General features: G+C 41.5%; 1 protein-coding gene across 1 annotated transcript in view; it reads right to left on the bottom strand.

The window, feature by feature from the left end:
- Window positions 1-22,317, bottom strand: part of arb2a (ARB2 cotranscriptional regulator A) — a 138,232-nt gene that overhangs the window by 104,991 nt on the left and 10,924 nt on the right. Inside the window, exons 5-6 of the mRNA XM_029511320.1 lie at window positions 17,166-17,231; window positions 15,468-15,659 (exon numbers count right to left, since the gene is read on the bottom strand). Coding sequence (XP_029367180.1) covers window positions 15,468-15,659; window positions 17,166-17,231 — 258 coding nt within the window. The remainder of the gene's footprint in view (window positions 1-15,467; window positions 15,660-17,165; window positions 17,232-22,317) is intronic.

The following is a 22,317-nucleotide window of genomic DNA, read 5'->3' as shown; positions in this document are numbered from 1 at the left end:
TTCATTTATTTATTCATCATTTAATTCATCATAGGGCCATATTCACACAGTGGTGAAGTGAACTTCAGCACATGACACACTGGTTTAACCAACACTGTTGGTCATGCAGGCCTCATATGAGGGAAAAAATAAGCACCAAAGTGTACCAAAAAAGGACAGTGGTACTACACATGAAAGTAAATAAACAAAACGACTAAACATTAGCTGGATCTTGGTTGTAAAATATTTGCTGTTCAAAGTTATATTTCACTAGAAGTTCTTGGTTCAATATTTAAAAGAACAATTATCTGACATTACAAAGGAAACAATGTTGAAAAATTATTAAAATTGACCAATGGAAGCCATCAAATTTTGGCCAGGCAAAAATAAGGAATTTGATTGCAATTAATTAATTGCTGGTAGCCTTAGCTTTGATGATTAGCCTTGATTGATCACTTAGTCAACTATTCTATTCTATTCTATTAATAAAAAGAAAAAAAAATATCCAGTGGGTTCTGGCTCTTCCAAAAAAAAAAAAAAAAAAAAAATGGCAGGATGGATGACTGAGAGAGAAACTCAATTCTACTTCCTGCTGAGGGAGAGAGGAGTGCTGGCTGTCGGCAGGTGCACCACCAGACTACCACCCAGGTACTGATTTGAAACGACAAGTCAAGAGAAGTCAGGAGTAAATAAGAGAAAAAGATAGAGAGTGAAATATAGAGGGAAAGAGAGTGGTAATAGATTTGAGAGTGTTTTTGGGGAGTAAACAGATGGAGTAAACACAACACGGGGGAAACCAGGGGACTCCTACCAAAACCAGCTCAATGTGTCACTGACACTGCAGAGCAGAATCAACAAAGTGCTCTGAGGGCAACATACACACATACACAACCATGCAATCACACACAGTTCACCAATTGGCTGGGACCCAGAGCCCCTACCCAGAGCAGTGACAGGCACATGGAGAACAAGCTGGCTGACAGCACATGACAAGTCCTCAGCTAGTGGAAGAAGAGGGATACATATCCTACTCTACTTTGTGACTGTGGCTTGAGTATGCACTGTTGAAAATACATTTATACTAATATTGTCAATATATTTAGCATTAACTATCACTCTGGGTTGAGGAATAGCAGTAATTTACCTTCTTTCATCTCCTGATTGAGTGCTAAACCTCATTCTAGCACCCATCTGTATTGCTTCCATCTCTCCAATTTCTTCCATGCCCCCAAACCTGTTCACATGCCCAAACTCTGCTGCTGTGTGCCAGCGTACCAACAGGCCTGTAGGCCTGTCCAAAAGAGAGATTGAGACGAGGAGAGAAAGAGGGAAGGTAGCCAATTAAGATTGGGTAATGGGAGAGTGAATGTGAGTGCTGTTGTGTGTGCATGTGTGCGCTGCCACAGGGTGTACACACAGCCAAACTTAATTTAGCAGGCCCAGGTTTTTAACACAGGCCTGGAGGTAGCCAGCAAGCTATAGCTGGACCAGAGATCCAGAAGTTAACAGGCGAATTGCTCTCCTAAACCCCCTGAGATCTCATTCCACCCCAAGGGGTGAGAGAACTCATTTAGTCATTGATGACCATCACTGATCACATCCTTGTGGTCATATCTTTCCGTCAGGCACCTCATTACAATAAAGCTTTATGGAGCAAAAACCCCCCCTCCGACTTCCAAGACCTTGACAGTTGACAGTGCCAAAAGAAGTACTGGGACCAGTCAGCCATCATTGACAAAACTTCTGACATGGTTTGCGACTGTGTGTGAAATTGACATTTCAGAGGCCTGCTACCATTTGCATCAGTGCATACAGTCTGAAATACTCCTCTTTGAAGGCAAAGGTGAGCAGAGGTGGCAATATCAAACAGTTTTTCAGTTTTTCAGGAGTAAAAAAAAAAACAAACATGCAGTCTTCTGTATAGGTGAGTGCTGTGCCCATGTGTAATGTATGTGTAGTGCATGTGTGGCAGAGATGGATATGGATTTTTTTGTACTGCAGTGGGGCATGCCCTTGACGTTGTTGTCACAGACAAAAACACAGACACAGCAACAGTCAGAACACCACTACACACCTTGATCACTCCTGTGTATGGGAATTCACACCTAGGGACTTAACACAACAAAACACTGTTGGATTGTGTCTGAGCCCCCAAACAAATATGTGCCAAACTCGCTAAACAAATGGAAACCATATTTCCACTTGTAAGGCACATACACACATGATGTTTGGCTATGGAATTAGTAAATGAAGCATCAATGAAAAGCAGATCAACTCAAAATGATGTTGAATGGATGTTAACCCCTAACTAAATATTGCAGTGTGACAACACAACTAAACATATTGCAATGCATTTGCATTTGTGCATGCATGGAGAGAGAGAGTGTATGTGCATTGACATATGCACACACTTTACCCTGTGTCTTGGTGTGTCATCTTATTCTACGAGGTAATAGGCAGTCAGCTTCACAGCCAGTGCATGACCTAGAAAGTAAAACCACACGGCAAGGGACTAAATGTGTCACATGGGCTCAATCATTTTCTCTTTCTCTGAAGACAGTGAGAGACAGAGACAGAGAGCGGGAGGAATAAGGGGGAGAGAAAGAGAGAGAGAGAGAGGCTTCTACCAACCTGCTGCACTCAGAAGCTAATTAAGTCATTTGAAATAGCCACTGAGGGTACCTGTATGCAATCTAGCCAAGGCAAAGGGTTGATGAGGCTCTGTGAGGCCCCAGGCTAACTTCAAAAAGAAGGCAAAGGGAGGGAATGAAAGTATGAGGGAAATGGAGAAAGGAAGAGGGGGAAAAAAAGTGAAGTAGATTTTTTTAATTGAAGCCCAACCTGAAGAAATGCACATGTGTCTGTGTCTTCTTGTGTTGTGCAGAAGGAAAAAGGTTAAGCATGCCCCCAGCTGAGTATGTCTGCACACACAGTCTCTCAATGGGGAGCAGGTGGGAAAATGGATGGATGGAGGGATGGAGGAGTGCAAGAGAAAGGCTCCAGATAATTGAGGGAGTTCACTGAGCGGCCATGATGTACTGTGTGCATGTGTACATGCATTTGTGTGTGTTAGTGAACCCTATATCTCTCAAAAGTATAATCACACCAATACTCTCTTTTGCATGTTAGCTCTGTCCATTCTTTGACTCCTTCCTGACCTTAAAATAGGAGCTGATAACCCAGTAGGAGAAGGTGGAAACAGAGAAGTGATTTTAGTTTTTCTAGATTTACAAACTGTACATCTACATTACTGCTTGAACAGAATACACACATCTAGGGTGTTGTGCCCTTACATGCATGCCCTCACCAGGGGCAAGTCTGGCGACACCAGCAAATGAACTGGGTCACACACATGCACACACAGTATAGACTGCGGCATTGGCAGCATGGTGATCACAGGAGAGGGCAGACAGGGGGCTGGATGTAGAGTGATTGGACTATTCTAGGTCAGCTCTCCTGACAATGCACCACTGTCTCCTAATGTGGTGGGCTAAAGGATAAAGGCTGTGTTTGGCATAACATTACAGCTACACATTCCAAAAGGAATACCTGCTATAAAACAAAGACACACATCAATGCATGCTCACACACACAAACACACACACACACAGTGCTTGCACAGGGAGAGTCTCTGCCAAAATCATTTGCTATAAAACAAACCATCATACAAACACATACAAACAAGCATGAAACTGGCACATAATACAACATAAACGCGTATGCATCCATGCAGGTTTAGGGCAGGTGTAAGACCCCCAAGACCCTTATTTTTCTTTGTCCAATCTGGGTCTAATAAAGCTGTATGCAGCAGATCTCCTCTTCAGCCTATAGAAAGAGCTCAGCCTGTGGACTTCAAAGAGGTTGCAACTAGGTCATGACAAGACACTGCAGTCAGCGAGAGCAGTCTCTGGTCTGAGACATCTCACTTCTCTCCCAACCAATACTGTGCTCTCTCTCTCTCTCTCTCTCTTTCCCTGGCTCTCAATACAATGATATCAGTGAAATTAAAATGGATTATGGTCCCTTTCTCTCTTGTCATTCCCTGGGGTTGTGCAGCACCATGTCATGTTACTGTTACTATAATGTTACTTCTTTATCACTGTCCATCGAAGCTGGCGCTCAGCAGTGTTTAATTTAGACACAGAGTGCGATAAATGGGGAAAGAGAGAGAGAGTGAGTGGAGGCAGAGACAGAGAATGAGAGAGAGACACCAAGTGGAATGCAGAATCAGCCCAGTCCTCCGTGGTCACACACTGCCATCCTGATCTGTCAAAGGCCAAAGAGACAGTGACTCCAAAGTCTCCTGCTCGACACTTTGGATAAAACGGTCACAGAGGCAGCCTGAAAGCTAAATGGGAAACAGGAACCTTAGAAAGACAAGAAAGAAAAGAGAGAAGAAGAAAAACTCGGGAGGGGGAGGGAAGGGGAGTTTGAACAAGGTCAAAATGAACAGAGAACTGCAGGGCCACATTCCCTCTCTGAATGCAGAGCAAAACAACAAACTGTTAACCCAAGAAAACAGTTACCAACATCTTAAGATGGATACAGAGGGGAGCACAGGAAGGAGGCAGGAAGGTACACTTATCAAGTAAGTGACAGACAGAGTGTACACTAGCTACACACTCACAGTTGATGTGTGAATTTGAGTTTGTCACTGTTTGTGATAGGAATGTGTGCGCAAACATACTGTAATCAATGTTGGATTGTTTCTGCATGCACAAATATGTTTGTGTCTCAGTAGCAATTTCTATCCACCTGTGTGACCAAGCCAAAACTAAATATCCCTTTGCAATGCATAATCTTAACTTGAATGGCACTCACCATATTCCCAATGGAGTGAACTGGAGCAGGATTTCTCAGTGTGTGAGTATGGGACAAGTTGAAAGTAGCAAATAGCCCTCCTGGAGCAGATGGTATTTATTTTGAACACTTACAGTTGATTTTAGTTTAGGTAAATCCTCTTGGTTTACATAATTCTAGAGGCAGACTTATTTCTACACAGTATTTAGACTCTGCCAACACAGGAAGCAAACTTGTGACCTACCAGTTTGCAAATATAGATGCAACACCTATATTGCAAAACTAGGTGCATGTTTAGACTTCTGTTTACAGACGTGAATTAAGTCACAAGCATCACTGCAGATGTTGCCATGTTTTTCAGTCAGCTGATGAGGAGCTGTATGTCAGAACCATCCTGGAGACAAGCTATATAGTCCTATCGTGGCACCCCACACAGGATTAGATTTTTTTGTTCTCACTCCAGCGTGTCTGTATTTGCTTTATGGCAAGTTTATTTGTGTGTACAGTATGGGTGTTTGAGATACTGTGTGTGCGAGTGTTTTGTCACAGTCGCTGTGTTCCTGGGTGTGCGTCGTGGCATACTGTGTTCTGAGTTATGGTTGACATTCATTTGACTGACAATGGGGGCGACAGCAGCACAGTGGCATATGGTAACCGCCTGCTAACCGCTAAAACTTGACATCAGCGCAAACAAGTCAGCCAAGCGTGGCATAGTGTGCTCCTAAGAGGGTTAAGGGATAAGCTGTCAGCATACAGCGGGATAATAACACCTATCACAAGCACTGTAATATCACATAAAGGGGAGGAAAGCCAGACCAAATACGCAGGTGATGCAGATGAAACTGTAAGTGACAAGAACTGGATAAACTAGAATCTATCTAAACAGACAGTTTGTGTTTTTGGGTGGTGAGGAAGTTCACATCCTGATTTCAGCATTTTGTGCCGTACAAAGTGGAAAACTAACAAGAAACACTGACACGGAGAAGAGTCTCTTACATTTGACATTAACATGAGATTCACATCCAGCATCTGTTCATATCTAATGTAGCTGGATTATATTCATGCCTGACTTTGACACGCCTGTTTGGTATTTACATTGAAATTTGGCTGCTCCTTCCTTTGCCAAAATAAAGATTGTCACAAATGTCACTACCTTGCACAATATTTATATGGAAAGTGAATACCTCACCTGCCTTGTTCCTCATCCCCAAATAAGTTGGCAACGTATTTTTCAAAAGTACGCTTCGATGAGAGCAGCCTGCTTCCTTTTCTTACGTATGTTTTTCTTCAGCTGACTATGCAGTTTTATGAATTGACTAGAAAAGTAGTGCATTGTTACATGAGAGAAAATTGCTAACTAAGTCCAAAGGTGATGTAGATGACCACATCTTCAAAAAGTCTCTGCTTCAACATATACTTTCCATACATTTTGTGTTAAAGTTCAAGCCTAACTGCATGTTGACGTCTATGCACACAGTTGTCCACTGACCTATTGAGTAGCAGAAGGCAGAGGAGCTGCAGACTGCATCTGATCACTGAAGCCATCTCGCTCTCCTCATTTTCTCTCTCTTTTACACAGACACAAAAGCACAAACGTCTTGAAACACTGAGACACCACCGTCACTGTCATGATCTGATGTACTGAAATGCACATTTCACATCCACAGACAATGCAGGACAACACCAGTGTCTAAAGGCAGACAAGTCTTCAAAGAAAGATTCCATCTTTGGGGTCTAGCCACACAGAGAGAGAGCAAAAACCTACGAAAGCAGACAACTATAAGACACTATACACTAAAATATAGTTGTAAACAGAAAAAAACAGCTTTGAATAAATATATATGTTGTTACTAATCATACATGGACAAGTGCCAAATGAAAGAAACACAGACTTAAAGTGTCTTCTTTAAGGTGATTGGCCACAACCTGCCACCAGAGCAGTTTACAAGTCTCTGAACTCACACAACTCTGGACACTGTTCTTCCAGAAGATACTCTCTGATTGGATGTTTTCATGATGATGATGGAGATGACAGTCTAACACCACAGTTAAATCCTCCCATAAGTGTTTGATTGGGTTGAGATGTGGTGACTGTTAATGCCATAATGAATGACTCACGTTATTTCCATAGACAAACCATTCAGGGAGCCCCTGTACCCTTTGGATAGAGGCACTGTCATTCATGCACTCACACACTGAACTCTCAGATGGGCATTCATCTTTGTAATTAGGAGTTTATGCACTGTAACCCTATAAAAGCTTTGTGTATATAATTGTCAATGGACTGCTTACACAGTACAAATATATCCTACATTGATATTCTCTGTCAATAAAAGTACAGGGGATTCTCCATTTCCCCTCAAATAACAGAATAATGGACAAACACTGCAGTGATCAAATATACTCGATTCACCACATAATTATACCATACTTACTGTTTTCTTTCCAGTACTTTTAAATGCAGGTGTCACTTCAGTTGCTGTTCCTGTTTTAAAAATCAGCGATTTGAACAAAGAAGCTCCTGCCATCTGTGCCAGAATAGTGAACTTACTTTCCAAATCATCTCTATCTTTTCCACTCATTTCTAAAAATGTTTTCCCTCAATTTGTCACCCATGGATGTCTATTGTATTTGACAAATAACTCAGGGGCCTGCATGTATGTACAGCTGGTGTTGTTGTTTCTGGTGTTTAAATATGATCCTGTTGTTATCATAAACATTAAAAATCACTCTGAAAATTCCCACAGTTGCCTTCCAACATCTATTTTTCATTTCGAACCACAGAGGTAGCACTAAAACTATTAACAGAAAGATTTGTTGTTGTTTGCCTCTAACCCTAGTGTACCTGTAGGACCCTGGTAACCCCTATTTAAGAGCTGAGTTTCCTCTCATCGATCAAAGGGAGGTGTACACAGTGCAGGAGCATGACACTGGCACAGGAGAGCTTAAAGCAGGTTTCAAATTTGACCCTTAGTGATGCTCAGTAGCCGATTGTGTGAGTGTGCGCGCGTGCGGACAACTGTGTGTGTTTGTCCAGGTAGTGTAGTGTAGTGTATACGCACGGTGGTTCATCCATGTGCTCACCATTAGCTCATCGCAAAAACTCAATTTCCTTCTGGAATGTGCACAGCTAAACACTGTTAACCTCTGCAAACCTGCTGAGATGGAGGATACATGTAATATTTGCATGTAGAGGATGAAAGCACTCCTGCATGTGTGTGTTTGTCTCTCTAGGGTTCGGGTTGAATAAAAACTAATTCAAATGCATGTGGTCCATGCATCCAAAAAAAAAAAGATATTGTTACATTACAGCCGTCAGACAGTGAACAAGTTGGCACACAGTTTGACGAATGGCGCCAAACATTGTGGAGGATTTTTCTGTATGTGTGAGTGTGTGTACATCTTTTGTGTGTGTGCACGGGCCATAGAGGAGTGTTCCCAGTGCGACAGTGAAGAGGTATCCACCACACACTGCCTGGGGCCCTCTGGAAGAGAGACTAAACAAGACCTTCCCATTGGGACGAACACACTCAGCCTGCAGCTGCAAATGACCTACTACCCACCTCACACACACAAGCACATACATACACACATAAAGACAAAGCCTTTTTGATAGCATAATTTATTAATATCAAGAAAAAAAAATAGTCAATTATCACATGTGGGGTAATAAATGTGCCTACTAAATAATCTTTCAAAATTAGATTGAAGTATTTTTCTCTCATGCTCTTTTGTTTTTCATCCTCTTGGTCTTTCAATTCTCTAAAGCCCCAAGCAACACCGTGGCATGGGCAGCTTGGAAAATGGCACACCAAAACAATTCTCAACAACAAAACACATTATATTTGATACATCCAGAAAATATGAGCTTGCCTAAACTGCTGGAACAAATATTTGTACCTGTTATGGTCAGTTTCTGGAGTTTCCTAAATGTTTTGCAGTCCATCAGACCCATCACACACATCACACACAAAAACGCACTCATCTACCTGTTTATCCTGCAAATCTCATAGTGAATGTCTATTATAAGAATTTTTTTCAGGTGTATTCGTTTTAACAAATGTGTGAGAAAAAACCTGAAAAAAAATCCTACCAACTCCCAGGCCTGTTCTTATGGCACCCAGTGGTTTTGTGCCAGCCACTTTGGTAACAACTGACCTCTGGTGCCATCTTCAAAGTAACACGATCTGAACTGGAGTACTTCTCGAGCAGGAATGCAATTTATATCTGCCATGTGTGTAAATTCAGGGGCACTTCATGTAAAATAAATTACAATCTCTGCACAGCAAAATTGCCAGACTTAATTTACTGGAACTTCTTAAGTGTTAAAATCAACACTTCCTGTGTTTATAGAGGCTAATCAACACATATTAACACCACAAAATTTGCTAGAGTTTTTGCTTTGAATCTCTGCTGTTAGCCCAAATATGAAATGTCAAAATGCATCCCCCCCTCATACACTTATGTGAATTATGTATCAGGCAGATTTGCACTGGAAGAAAATTACAGATGCCAGTGGTAATTATAATAATGACAGGACCTCCCAAAAGAACATCCATTTTAAATAGGGCTTAATATGTAATGGGAAGAACATGTCCTACACCAATGACATACAGAACAATGATTTTTTTTTTTTTTTAAAGCTTTGATATGACCTTTCTCCTACAGTGTGTTTAATAAATACTTCAAACCCATTGTAAACTGTCAGTCTCATTCATCAGTGTCTTGTGAAACAATAGTCAGTGTGTTTTCCTAGAGGAAGCCTGAGGATGAACATATCTTCTTCATATCGTTCTCGGACTGACAAATAAAGGCTCCCTGCCAAGAGAAACTCAATGAGACCACAATCAATATACTGCTACAAGGTGTGTGCACACCGACACACATACACACACCAACACACAACACAGTTAGGGGATGATGTACGATTACCTGGAGCACATAACAATCAGCTACATGCTCGCACAGCTCCCACTCACATGCACACACAGAAAGACACTTAATATGCAAATAATTTTTACAACAGGGACAACACTTCATTGTTCATCTGGACGAAAACGGGGTGGGGGCAGATAGATAGATAAATAGGTCTCTAGATATCTAGCTTGGACCTCAATTGATGAGATTTCACATACGGCAGCAGCACTGCTGTTAGGACAGGGAATACCACCACAAAATAATGTTTTCTCTCCCTCTGATCAATTTTTAATTTGGCCCGTGCAGCCGAGCCCTTGGCGGGCCTGGCCCCGGTAATTATGGTGGGTTATTGACAGCTGCCTTCCCGCGGGACACTATTTAAAAGAGGTTTAACCCCAGAGCAAGTCCAGGCCCCACACCTGCCTTTGAAGGTGTCAAGTGCATTGATCTGAGCTTCAGGATGTGCTGGGACCTTCCCACCTGGAGGTGTTTGCATGTGTGTTGCTTGCAGGGCTACTCTTACAAGGCCATGGCTAGGCAGAGCATCTTTTGACCTTTTTGACATACATACACACAGATGCACAACTGTCCTCTGGCTAAACTTGGCAAGCTGGATAGAATGATATGTTTATGACTTGTGCAGCCACCTGATGCCCATAGATAGGCTGCAGAGAGACTGTACTTACAATGTTATCACACACAGAATGTGCACACACATATACACAAACGCATAGGTTAACTCACAGCTCGGGGGGAATTAGAGGAACTAATGAGAAAGGAGGAGGAGGAGAGAGGGGAGAGCGAGGGATATCCACATAGCACAAGGCCACGGCACAACACGTGAAGATGCCAGAGTATGTAGCTGATGCTGAACAAGACATCATCCAGCTACAAGGAAAAAAAAAAAGAGGGGTTTGGGGGGGCGGGGGGGTACGCATGACAGAAATTAAAAGAGGATTTCTGTGTTTGAGATTGTCTGCCTCGCTGCCCCCTTTCAGCCTCCCATTGAAATTCTGGGCAGATACAAACCCCTAGGCTTTTGACACACTTTTGAAAACACCACACCCCCTCTTTCTTTCCAGTGGGTCTCCAGTGTCAAGCCCGACTCACTATCAAGAGAGAGAGTGAGAGGGAGAGAAGGGGGTGGGGGTCGGGTACATGGTTTTGTATTAGAAACTTCCAAATTAAATTAACTTCTTCTTGAGAGGAGTGTTTTGTGGTCTGTGTTTATGTTATGACTTTGTGTACACATGAACATACAATTAACAAGTTGGACAGTTGTCAGACTCGATATGTTCGTTATATAATTTGAAATATCTAAAATGCAAAGAAAATTTAACAATTGACTCACTATGAGGTCTTTTGACTTATAGAAAAAAACTGCAGTTACCTTCTGAGCTAACAAAATTTTATAGAAATATTGAGTATATGAATATATACTCACAATATATACTGTACATGAATGTAGGATATTTCCCCAGGATGAATTGAGTATTTGGGAAGAGAACTTTTCTACCAATGGTCAATAAGTAATGGTGCCCCCCCAAGACCATTAAATAATGACTGTAGGTGAGGGCAACGGACAAAAAAAGAATTAGAAGGGCACCGCAGTTGTTTGGTTTCTTGCTTCCAAAGGTTGTTGTGTCATGGCCAGATAAGTGATAAAGGAGAACTGAGGTTTCAGAGCAACATTCAGATGTTTTCTTTTTCATTTTGGGTGCAAACATACAAAAGTTGAACATCCTACTCTTGACTCCAACAGTTACTTTAACTAATGATCCCACCTATCAATATACCATCCTTCCTCAGTTATTCTGAATGTAATACAGACTCTCTCTCTTTCCCTCCCACCTCCCTATCCCATCCAAACCCCATGGCACCCACCCTCCACCTCTACCATCTCAGTCTCAGGATGCAGACCAGTGACAGGGCCAGAAGGTAATGATACAGCTGCCATGATGCAACAAGCAGACCTGTCGACTGTCAGGAATTGAAATCATGAAGGAATAAGCTGTCATTAAGAGGCCCTCTCCCAGTAGTGGAGCTGTCAGACGCCTGCCTTCTGCCTACTCTCTCTCTATACTGCCGTCTGTCCTCTGCCAGTCCCACCCCATTTGCAGTCACTCCCTAGACCTCCTCTTATTCCTCTCTTCCTGCTTCAATCCTCTCCGTGCCCCTCTCATTCTCTCTTCTCTTCTTCCAACCAATCATGATCCTTCTCCCTCTCTGCATCCCCCATGCCCTCCTCCCCCACTCCAGATTCATCTTTTCCATCTCTTTCCCCCTCACTCCTCTCACCTGTCATTTTACCTCGAGGCTATGGGAATAGCACTGCTTGCATGTGCACATGCATATAAAGACAACATGGAAAAGATCTGCACACGCAGCACAAAGATTTCCCCTAAACTGCTGTTACTGTAAACACTTTTGCTCAATGTACATTTGTTGATTGCTTTTCTCTATGTGCACACCCACATATTTTATTCTAATCTTTTACATAGACATTTCTCAAGTTGATTTAAGTGTGAAGATCAGCCTGAATTTGTGACGTATCAGTATACAGAAGCATGGTGGATATGGGCTGCCGAAACGGGTGATTGGATGTAAGTGCTGAGACAAGCTGCCCACAAACCTCTTTGCACATTTATATGAATGTGTGTTGTGTGAACGCCTGATTAACCAGCAGAATTGGCTATTTTTAACTCAACCCCTTGATTGGCAGCGGTGAGCCCATCAAAAGAGAGGAAAGGCTGAGTTCAGCCTTTATGGACCAGGGCTGAGCATTTCCAATGGTGCTTTAGCAGAGGTGCATACCATAGATTTTCAATACACACAACACACACACATGCTGCACTGCATGTACATGCACTACAGTTGTACTGTGAGTCAAATTAACTTTTGGTGTGTATGTGTGTGTACTGGTGTCTGTGTGTTTTGCAAAGCCCCCACATGTTTCCCAAAAATGCACTCGATTTGACCCTTTGCTGCAGGCTTTGAAATTCCAAACAACTTCCCATGAGTAACTTTGCATGAGCTGCACTCGAGGCAAAAGATTCTTGCTTGGCAACATTAATAAAATACAGTACAATCTAAACATCATAAAAAGTACACTCAAAATGTCAACATTTGACCCAATACTGTATTTAAACAAATTTGTAAATCAAAAATATTGAGTAATTGTCATGGTGCCAAAGTTAGTCTTTTATAGCTAGAAAGCATAAGACTGTTGTAATGACCTATTTACAACTAAGTGTTTGGGGTTTTTTTTCTATATTTCTATCAATCACAGTTTGGCTAGAAGAGGAATCCACTTTCAGATGGTCTCCTTTTTCTGTATGTTATTGCTTACTTCCTCAAGCTGCTTCATCAGTGTCTTTCGTATTTTCCCATTTCCTGCATTTTCCAGATTTGGACAAGTAATTGTGAGAAGATGGGGACTGATAGTGATAAGTACAAACACATAGAGGTGGCAAAAGTTTCCTGTTAAGTAATTTTTCAACTTCCTATTAATAAGTAATGCATAATTGGGAATATTTCTGAATTAAAATGTGCTTAGCTGTACAACAGTATAATAGTAAAACAACTTCTGTGCTGCACCCGTCTTCCTATTAATAGAATGAATGTAACATGGAAGACAGCAGGCCATTTGGCTGAGGAGTCAGTCAGTCATTATCAGCACTGACTTAGGAAATACATTTAAATTAATGCTAACTGAATTCATGCCTCTATGCATGTTTGTCTTTGCGCTGTATAACAGGTTGAAGACAGTAACTTTAAAACATAAGGTGAGATTCATCCGTCCAACTGATGTATTAGGGCCTTGCACAAGCATGTGAGAAAATCAGGTGAGATGTCTGAGGATAAGTGAATAAAGAAGACTGAAATGTGAAGCAGAAGAACCAGTGGACCTTACATTAAACCAAACGTAACAGTCAAAATAATTACCTTTATATAACTATAGAAGCTAGTGTATATTACAAACTGAATGTGCATACATGTATTGTGTCTTGTGCATAGAGCATTATTTAATAGCTAATGAAAATACCATAGTGAATATCTATAATACTGCTGATGAGTATGCAATATCATCATTGTGATTTCACTGATTAGTCCCCCCCAAGCTTGAAGGAAAGACATAATTAAAATAAGCTGATAAAGTGTTTAGAGAAAAAAGGGTGAAACTAAAATTTACCAAAAAAATTAAAGAAATCGGCACACTCATTTCAAATGTTTCAGTGGCTGTAACTCTTGCATATGGACTTCAAAAGACAGCTACACAAATGTCATGGTATGACACAATAAGCACAAACATGCCAGTAATAGATGCAGACAGCATGAATTGACTGTTAACGTGTGTGCTTGTCTTTCCAGTGCATGCACAGAGTACAAGGCTTGTGTGTGTGGTAAATGCCTGGATGATGATTTGTCAGAGTGTATGAACACGATTCCTTGTTTATGATGATGAATGAGCAACACTTGCGCTACACACACCATGTCCTGTATATCTCAGCTGTCATTTTGGCTCCGTGCAACACAATCCTGTCTCTTCCGACTGTAAAAGACAGTTTCCAGGTACCTGAATCATCTGTTAACACACCCAGACCCACACGTGCACAACCCTAATCTCTCCTGTTGTTCTCAGTGGGCAAGGGCTTTACACAGCAGTGAAAGTCTTTATGGCATTCGGGTGGACAAAACAAGGGAATGAAGGAGAGAGCAAGAGATCCCCCTAAGTAAATTTGAACAGCGGGCCAATGAAATTACGCAGGTAGTTGTGGTCAGGCTGACAAATGAGCACAGAAATTGGGATGAAAATAATGAGAAAAGCAGAGCCACCTTTTGCTTGCTGAACTGATGTACACATTTGTATATGGACGTATAGTAGAGAAAGAAAAACTAATTTATATTTTACATTATCTGCTTCTTTTTCTCAGCTCGCTCACCCATGAACCCATAGGACTGCATATCATGCATTTTAAAAATACATAAATGTTCTCTTGTATAAAATTGAGACATATGCCTCATTTCACTGATAATAATGTGCAAGCAACTATTCTCAGTTGAGGACTGTACAGTAATATGTAAAGTAATAAAGTCTATGTTTGCACCTGTGAATGAATGTCCGCTTGTGATTATTCACTGCTATTATTCCATGATGATTTAGTGGTCTGAAATTGTTTAGCATCATATAATTTATCATATGATCCCAGGACAAAGTCTCATTTCCACTCTAGACTTGTGCAAATTGTGCAATGAACTTAAACTGAATGGAATCTATGCAGTACATCTAGAGTCTAAGGTAGAAGAGCTCAGAGACACAAAATTACCCATAATCTCACTCAAACCTCCAGTCCAACACATGAAAACAAAATACCAAGACACTCTGCTTCTTACTGCGCCACAGCTTCTCCCCAAGTCCCAAATATTCCAGTCTGCCCGTTACATAAACAATGTGTGTTACACTTGTCACACCAATATCCCATCAGGCTAACCACCACTCCCACTGTGGCAGTGGTGGTAGCACTATGTGGTGACTATTTCCCTCAGAGACCCACAAAGCCCTACATACCAAAGATGTTTCACAGTTTACACTCTTTGCAAAGGGAAAAAAAAGAAATGGAGGCTATAAAAACAACAACCTCCACCATTTTTTCGTCCTGTTCACTCAGCCCACCCTCTTAGTGACATGAAAACAAGACATCCTCGCTCAAAGATCAGAAAATCAGGTGATGTACAGCAAAATAGCTTCAACTTCTTGATTTGCCACTTACCTCCATGGCTCTGGTGATGAAGGGGATCTGTGTTCCTGAGTCTAGGTCTTGGTTGATGATTAGTCTACGGGCCCACTGTCCGGCCCGCACTACACCACTGCCCTGGATGAGAACCAACAGCTTGGAAGGGTTAGACAAGGCATCTGGACTCTGGTAGATAAAACTGGTGGGTTCATCTTCTGTGGCATCCACCTAAATGTTCAGGAAAACACAGGCATGATGAGGTTATGATGTCCCTGATGTCCTTAGCTTTTGGAATCAAACTTCAAAAACACATGTTTCCTAAACTGCTGGATATGTTATACTGTAAGCATTTTTATGACATTCAACAAAAACTAAATCTGTCTTTTCCTGTCACCATGCCACAGCAACAAATCAAAAACTGCAATTTCACAAATTTTCAGAGTCATCAGAGAATAGTTACAAAATAAATGTTAAGAATGTTGTCTTGTGTTTACAAGGGTGTTCAACAAAAAACAGCCTTCTCAACAGTGGTCTGTATAATTAAAAAAGCTGATATGTACCAGTACAGCAATAATCAATAATAATGATTAGAAAACATGCTCTGTGTGATTAAAATTGAAGGAGAACGTAATGCAGGCAGAGAGGAAGACTCAAAGAGTAAGTGAGTATTTGTGTGTGTGCATGAGCTCCGTCCACATCCTGTGCGTCTTTGCATCCCTCCTAAGTATGCCTGGAAGAATCTCAAAGGAGACAAACACTGTCCATAAAAGCCATGGGTGGCAGCTGCAAGAACTTAATCCAAGCAGACAAAGAGAGCCGAGTGGGGGAGAAAATCTCACCCTTTATTCTCTTGTGCTCCCTCATTGCCTCTCCCTATACTTGGCTGTGGTTAATCTTCTTAAAATCTGCGGTCACAAGTTCAATGCCACGCAGGTGGACAGACCCACCACTAACACACAAATACACACACACAAATGCCATATACATGCAGGCAGGTGGGCAGCAGAAAAGCAGAACAGAGCAATTTTCCAGAGGAATAATGAGATAAATAGGCCAGGCAGATAAACCAGTAAAAGTGTATGGGGGCTAATGAAAGGCGCTGAGTCTCTGGCTAGGTGATTTATGGACACTGTTAGTGCTGGAGCTAACTCTGCTATGCTTCTAAACGCCAGAACAGCGTAACATCCCTATAAATGCAGCCTGAAAAATGATCACAACTTTTATAAACAGAAAAAGAGCAGGGGTAGAGGGGGGGGGGGGGGCAAAAAGAGACAAATATGCTTCCACCAACAAATAGAGGGGATCAAATGTGGATGAGCTGGGCAAAGAATAACCATGATGGCTGAGAAAGTCCCCTTCAGTGCAAAAGGATGCAAAACAGATTAAGCATCAGCATGCTGTGCCTCTATGCCTTTGAAATGACACGTCACAATACAGTTAATTTGTTGAGGAGACACTTTTGCACAAAGGACATGAGCAGAAGAGGGAGTAACAGAAAGCAAGAGAGTAAGAGAGGAACTGAGTGAGAAAGGGAAAGACAAAGACTGATAGAGAAATGAGGAGAGCTGACTCCTCACAATCCCCTTTTCTTTATTTTGTTTAAACAGGACACTCAATATAATCACACTCTGAAGCCGAAGCATTTACGTCAATTTTCATATTTAATACTCCCTTTAATCTTCAAGGGCATAAATCAAAGAGGAAAATGCCTCTTTTCACACTCTGGGTACTTACTGGCAGGAAGGCTTTAGTCATGTTGCACTTTTTCTCTAACAGCTCATAAACATACTGAGTGATGATCTGGGGGAAAAAATAAAAGACAGAACACACACACACACACACACACACACACACACACGGCACACACACACACAAACAATATCCAGACATTAGACTGATAATATATTCTAATACAATTAACATTTTTGCATTGCTGTATATAGAAATCAATCAAACAAAAGCCAACTAAACTCTGAGTGTATGTGTGAACAAGTAATAGCAACGACAGTCATGCTTGCAAACAGAATAAAAACTACTATTCAAAATCCTTGTTTGCCCTCTGGTGTGTATGCATGTGTACATGAGCTACTTGAAAGGGTCTGGATCGTACTGTGTGTGTGTGTGCTTGAATCACAGTGCAGTGTGAGTGGTGAGGTTGTAAGTGCCAGGAGAGGAAATCTCCTGTACAAGCAAAGGGCTGATGTAAGTTATGTTTATCCCTGCAGCCACAGCACTAAAGAACCTTGTATACCAAGTCATTCCAACCTCAGGCCAAGCCTTTCATGGTTCAGTGACATTAACAACTTTCTTTTCAATTTTCCTTATTTTTTCTTTCCTTCTTTTCTTCTCCCCACTTCCTGCTGAGCTCAGAACAGAGACAGCCACTTTGAAGAACAGATTCAGATTTTTGATCAGTTGTGAGTCAAAGCCAGAAGAGTTAGTGTAGTGATGACAGGGCACACACCGCTGGCAGTGAGCTGTACTCAGGCTAATGCCGATGTAATTATGTTTTCCAATCACATGCAATTACACGCTGTGTCCAATGCATGTCAAAAAAAACCAAAAACAACCCTGGACACATGGACCACAGGGAACACTGCGTTGTCCTGCTCTGCTTCAAGTTCTCACTTTGGGTAAAGCTTTCAAAGCATCAGCCTTACTAAATCAGGAAAGCAAAAGGCCAGCAGTGGCGCCACAGCTATAAAGTGTGTCCAACCCACAGTCACGCTCTCCAGTCAGAGACCAACCAACAGACTGACCCCAAACACAAAGGCCAAACACAAATAAGGATCAACCAGGGACTGTCATGTCTCAAAGCACAGAATGCCGTGATAGTCAGACTCATTAATGCCTGTTGAGATGGAGATAAGAAGTCGTAAAATGGATAAGTCCTAAATATGTCTGCATGTAGAAAAGAGGTGTAGCCCTACAGAAACATGACCATCACAAAAAAACTATGTCCTAGTTCTCAAGGAACATTTATCTACGATTCTGAGAGAATTGAGGAAAAAATGTAATGGGCTGTAATGTGTTCAACATTTGCAGTTTTTGGTGCACACACAAAATAAAATTTCTCGAGACTGACTTCTGAAATGTCAACCACAGGACAATGGAATTATACGGGTCCCTTAAATAGCTGATCTGAACTCTGTACTTTTTTTTTTTTTTTTTTTTTTTTTAAATGGCATGAATTTGAGAAAAATTCTGCTTTTAAAACCTAAAGGTTCTCCACAGAATAGATTTTTCACACAGTAAAGAAAATACAACAGAAGGTCAAATGCAACTTAAGAAGAGAAAAGGCTTCTCTTTTACTCTGAAAGTAAAATGTGAATTCTCAGGATAATAATTTGATTTACTGCTTAAAGAATAACATTATACCCCAGACACATATTTGCCTTATGACAGCAAATCAAAGGCCAGTAGACAGACCATATGATATGATCGATTCTACCATTTGACCCTCTGATGGAAGGGGTGGAAGGGAGATGATGGTGCTGGTGGAGTTGGACCAGCCAAAACAACCCCATATCATGCAAACCCACCAAACCACCAACAGCTAATTCACTAAAATGTCAGTCGCTCTGATGAAGACTAAAATGATTCTAGGCCTCAGTATGCTAGTGTTTAATGACATCAATAAGCCTCACAGGAAATTTCATTTGCACTATGTTATTTGTTCAGTGCCTCAGGTGGCTTGAGAACCATCTGATATAGAATCAGGAGAGAGACTGATGGGGAACAAGAGGAGAGAGAAAAACGGGAACGAATGCAAGAGTTTCAATGTGAAAATTCATTTCCACTGATAAAAGGATACTGTAGATCATAAATAAGAATCTAATATCCAAGCGTGTATATAGGCTACATGGGTTTTTTTGTGTTTTAGTCCGTAATGTAAACTGCAGCCAGATGACCTTTTCTTTTCAGGCAACAATATTACAAAAAAAAAAAAGATCAAAAGTAAGAGTTGAAAAAGGGATAGCAGCAGTGTTTCAATTGATCAAAATCTGTTTTGTTTTTTTTTTTGTTTTGTTTTTATAAACAATAGATTTGGAGCAAAGACATACAACTCAGAAACCCACAAACATATCCAGGCGCACACACAACCAACATCCTTCTGTGTGGGCCTCTGAGGACTATGCCTCAGCAGCTGATCAGTAGAATAAGAAAAGCCTCTTTGTCACCTAATTACCAATGTGTTATTAATGCTTTAATGAAATGCCTGCAGGAAGCAACGCTGAGTGCTTGCATTGTCGGCATTGGACGATAGGAGTAGCACGAGGAGTGGATTTGGCAAATAACATTAAGACACAAATTGAAGGGAAGGGAGAGGAGTGAGGTACAGAAATAGAGAGAGGGGTAAGAAAGCGATAAAAGAGGCAAATTCAATTCATATCAACGCATTTCATGATGACAATCTCCTTATCTGCAATATCATTCACTTTGACAAGAAATTACAACATAACCTGTATGTGTATCATAAAAATTAAAGGCCAAACATCTAGACTGCACAATTTCACGTTCAAAGAGCAAAGTTGTCTTTAGTAGAAACCAAAGAACAGTGATCGCAAATAACTCTTGCTGACTTTGTTCTCTCTTGTGCCCAGACAAACAAAAGCAAAATGTAAAAGGGTCACTGTTAAATTTCAATTGTCTGCTGTGACAATCGGTTGATGTACCCAGAAACAACAGCAAGCTTTCTTAATGATTGTGAGAGAGATGGAAGGACGTCTGAAATAGACTGTGTGGCTGAGGTCATCTGTGTCTGTCGTTTGTTTGTGCAGAGGAAGCAATGTGGTGATGAAGCAAGAAGAGTGGGATCAGGGAGGAAGGAAGGGACTTAGAGGGGAGCTCAGTGGGAGGAAAGGAGGAAGAAAAGAGAGGTGGAGAAGTAATCCCCAGGAGTCAGAGCCTTGTGCCAGATCCCACTGCAGTGAACAGCTGATAGGCAGAGGAGCTAGGGAAGAGATGGATGGAGGCAAGGAAAGAACAGTATAGTAAGTGGCCTTGATACAAGACCCAAGTGGGTGGGCTGCATCTTGACAAACCATTGGTTATCCCCATAACAACCTCTTCATCACTTCTAATCACACACACCACAACTATGTTCTTAATGAAGACCATTGCAGCTCAAAGTCGATATGTTTTAAAACGTCTCACAACTGAGGGTGAAAGACCTCCCACATTATGAGCACAGATGTATCAGTTAAAGTGGGTGCCTGTGTATTCTCCCACTGATTACAACAGTCATGCCTGGTTTGGCTGACCACACCTGAGGCGATAAGGAGATGATCCTTCCTAACAAACAAAAAAATATAGTGGCTGAAGAGGAAGTGAATCAGGGCATGAAGAGAAGGACAGACTTAGAAGCGGGAAAGAAAAGAGGATAAAGAACATGAGTGAGGGAACAAAGACAAAGGGAAATATAAAGGAAAAAAGAGTAGGTGAGGAATACTAGGAGGGAGGGAAGGAGGGAAGAAGGCTAAGGGCTGAGATGGTTGAGGGCAATGGAAAAACTGAGGCAATTACAGGGGAGGAAGAAAAAGCAATGATCTGAAACCACCCCTGAGAGACGATCATGAAGCAGATGTTTATCAGGGTCTGTAAGTTTCATCAAGATACATTTAAGACTCTTTAAGACTCAGTCAGTGATACTGAAAGATCTTACTTAAGGAAATAAGCATTAGAATTTACGACTCTGTATATTCTCCAGTGACATTTTACTCAAAATGTGGCCACCCCACAAAAAAAGGGAAGGGAAGGAAAGCAATTTTATGTATTCACAGTTATAAAGCTGTTATGAGGCTTTTTGAGGCCTCCCATTTAAATAATGCAATAATCTATCACACTGGTTAATCTGACTGGCTATCAGTATATTAGCCATGTGCACAAATATAGTCATTACAGCATATGTGATGCACACACAGGAGAAACTCATGTACAGACACACACGCATCTCTTGTCTCTCTAGTCCAGAGCCCTCTTCAAAAGCCACTTAGCCATAGAAACCAGAGAGCAAGAGGCAGCATCAAAGCTGTTTATATAATGAAACTGAAAGAGCTGCTCCATGCTGTATCACTGACTGCACCCAGGAAAGCATCCCTTCTTCTCCAGAGAAAAGAGGAAAGGAAGAAAATGAAAAAAGAAAATCCCCCCGAACAATGTAGCACAACAACAGCAAAGAATTACTCAGAAAAAGAGACAGACTACGGAAGTGAGAGAGAGCATGAGGCGATAGAAAGGGTGTTTATTTAGTCAGTCCTATGTACCAACAGAAAGAGGTATTAAAATGGGGCCTATTGTTGAGAGTTTGTGATCTGTCAGTTTACGTGGGAAAGAGAGAAAGAGTGAAACTGTTTTAAATCCCATGAGGTCTCTGTCATTCTTCTGTCAGAGGAGAGAGGGCTCTCCGGGGAAGAGAAAGTTCTCTGACACAGACTGAAAGACAGTCTGTTTACACTTAACGTAGATATCCCTTTCTCTGACTCGCTCTCTGCCCTCCCTGCACTATCATCCTAATGGCATCGTAATGACCTCCTCAGGTGTTAACTGAGAAGCCGGCAGAGGGTAATTCAGAATAAAGTACTGTGTGCCACGGTGGGTGCCGGCGGTAGTGACAGATGCCAGTACTGTAACTACCAGTCCTCCTGTCTCTTCTCCAACACCCCATCCCATCCCCATACCCTGTCCAATTCCCTTCTCTTTCATCAACTCTAATCCTCCTCACCCACACCCCGCAACCATTTTTGTCTCACTTTGTCTGTTTCTTCCTTCCTGCTCTCAGCAGAAGCTGCAGCAGCAGTTTTTAAGTGTTTTGGGAATGGAGACATGATGGCAGTCAGTGAATCAGGGCAGACAGCTGTCATTTATAGTCCCTCTTTAGAGAGAT

This window comes from Echeneis naucrates, chromosome 9 (assembly GCF_900963305.1).
Source record: "Echeneis naucrates chromosome 9, fEcheNa1.1, whole genome shotgun sequence".
Classification (NCBI taxonomy): Eukaryota; Metazoa; Chordata; class Actinopteri; order Carangiformes; family Echeneidae; genus Echeneis; species Echeneis naucrates.
This window is presented reverse-complemented; position numbering and strand designations above follow the sequence as displayed.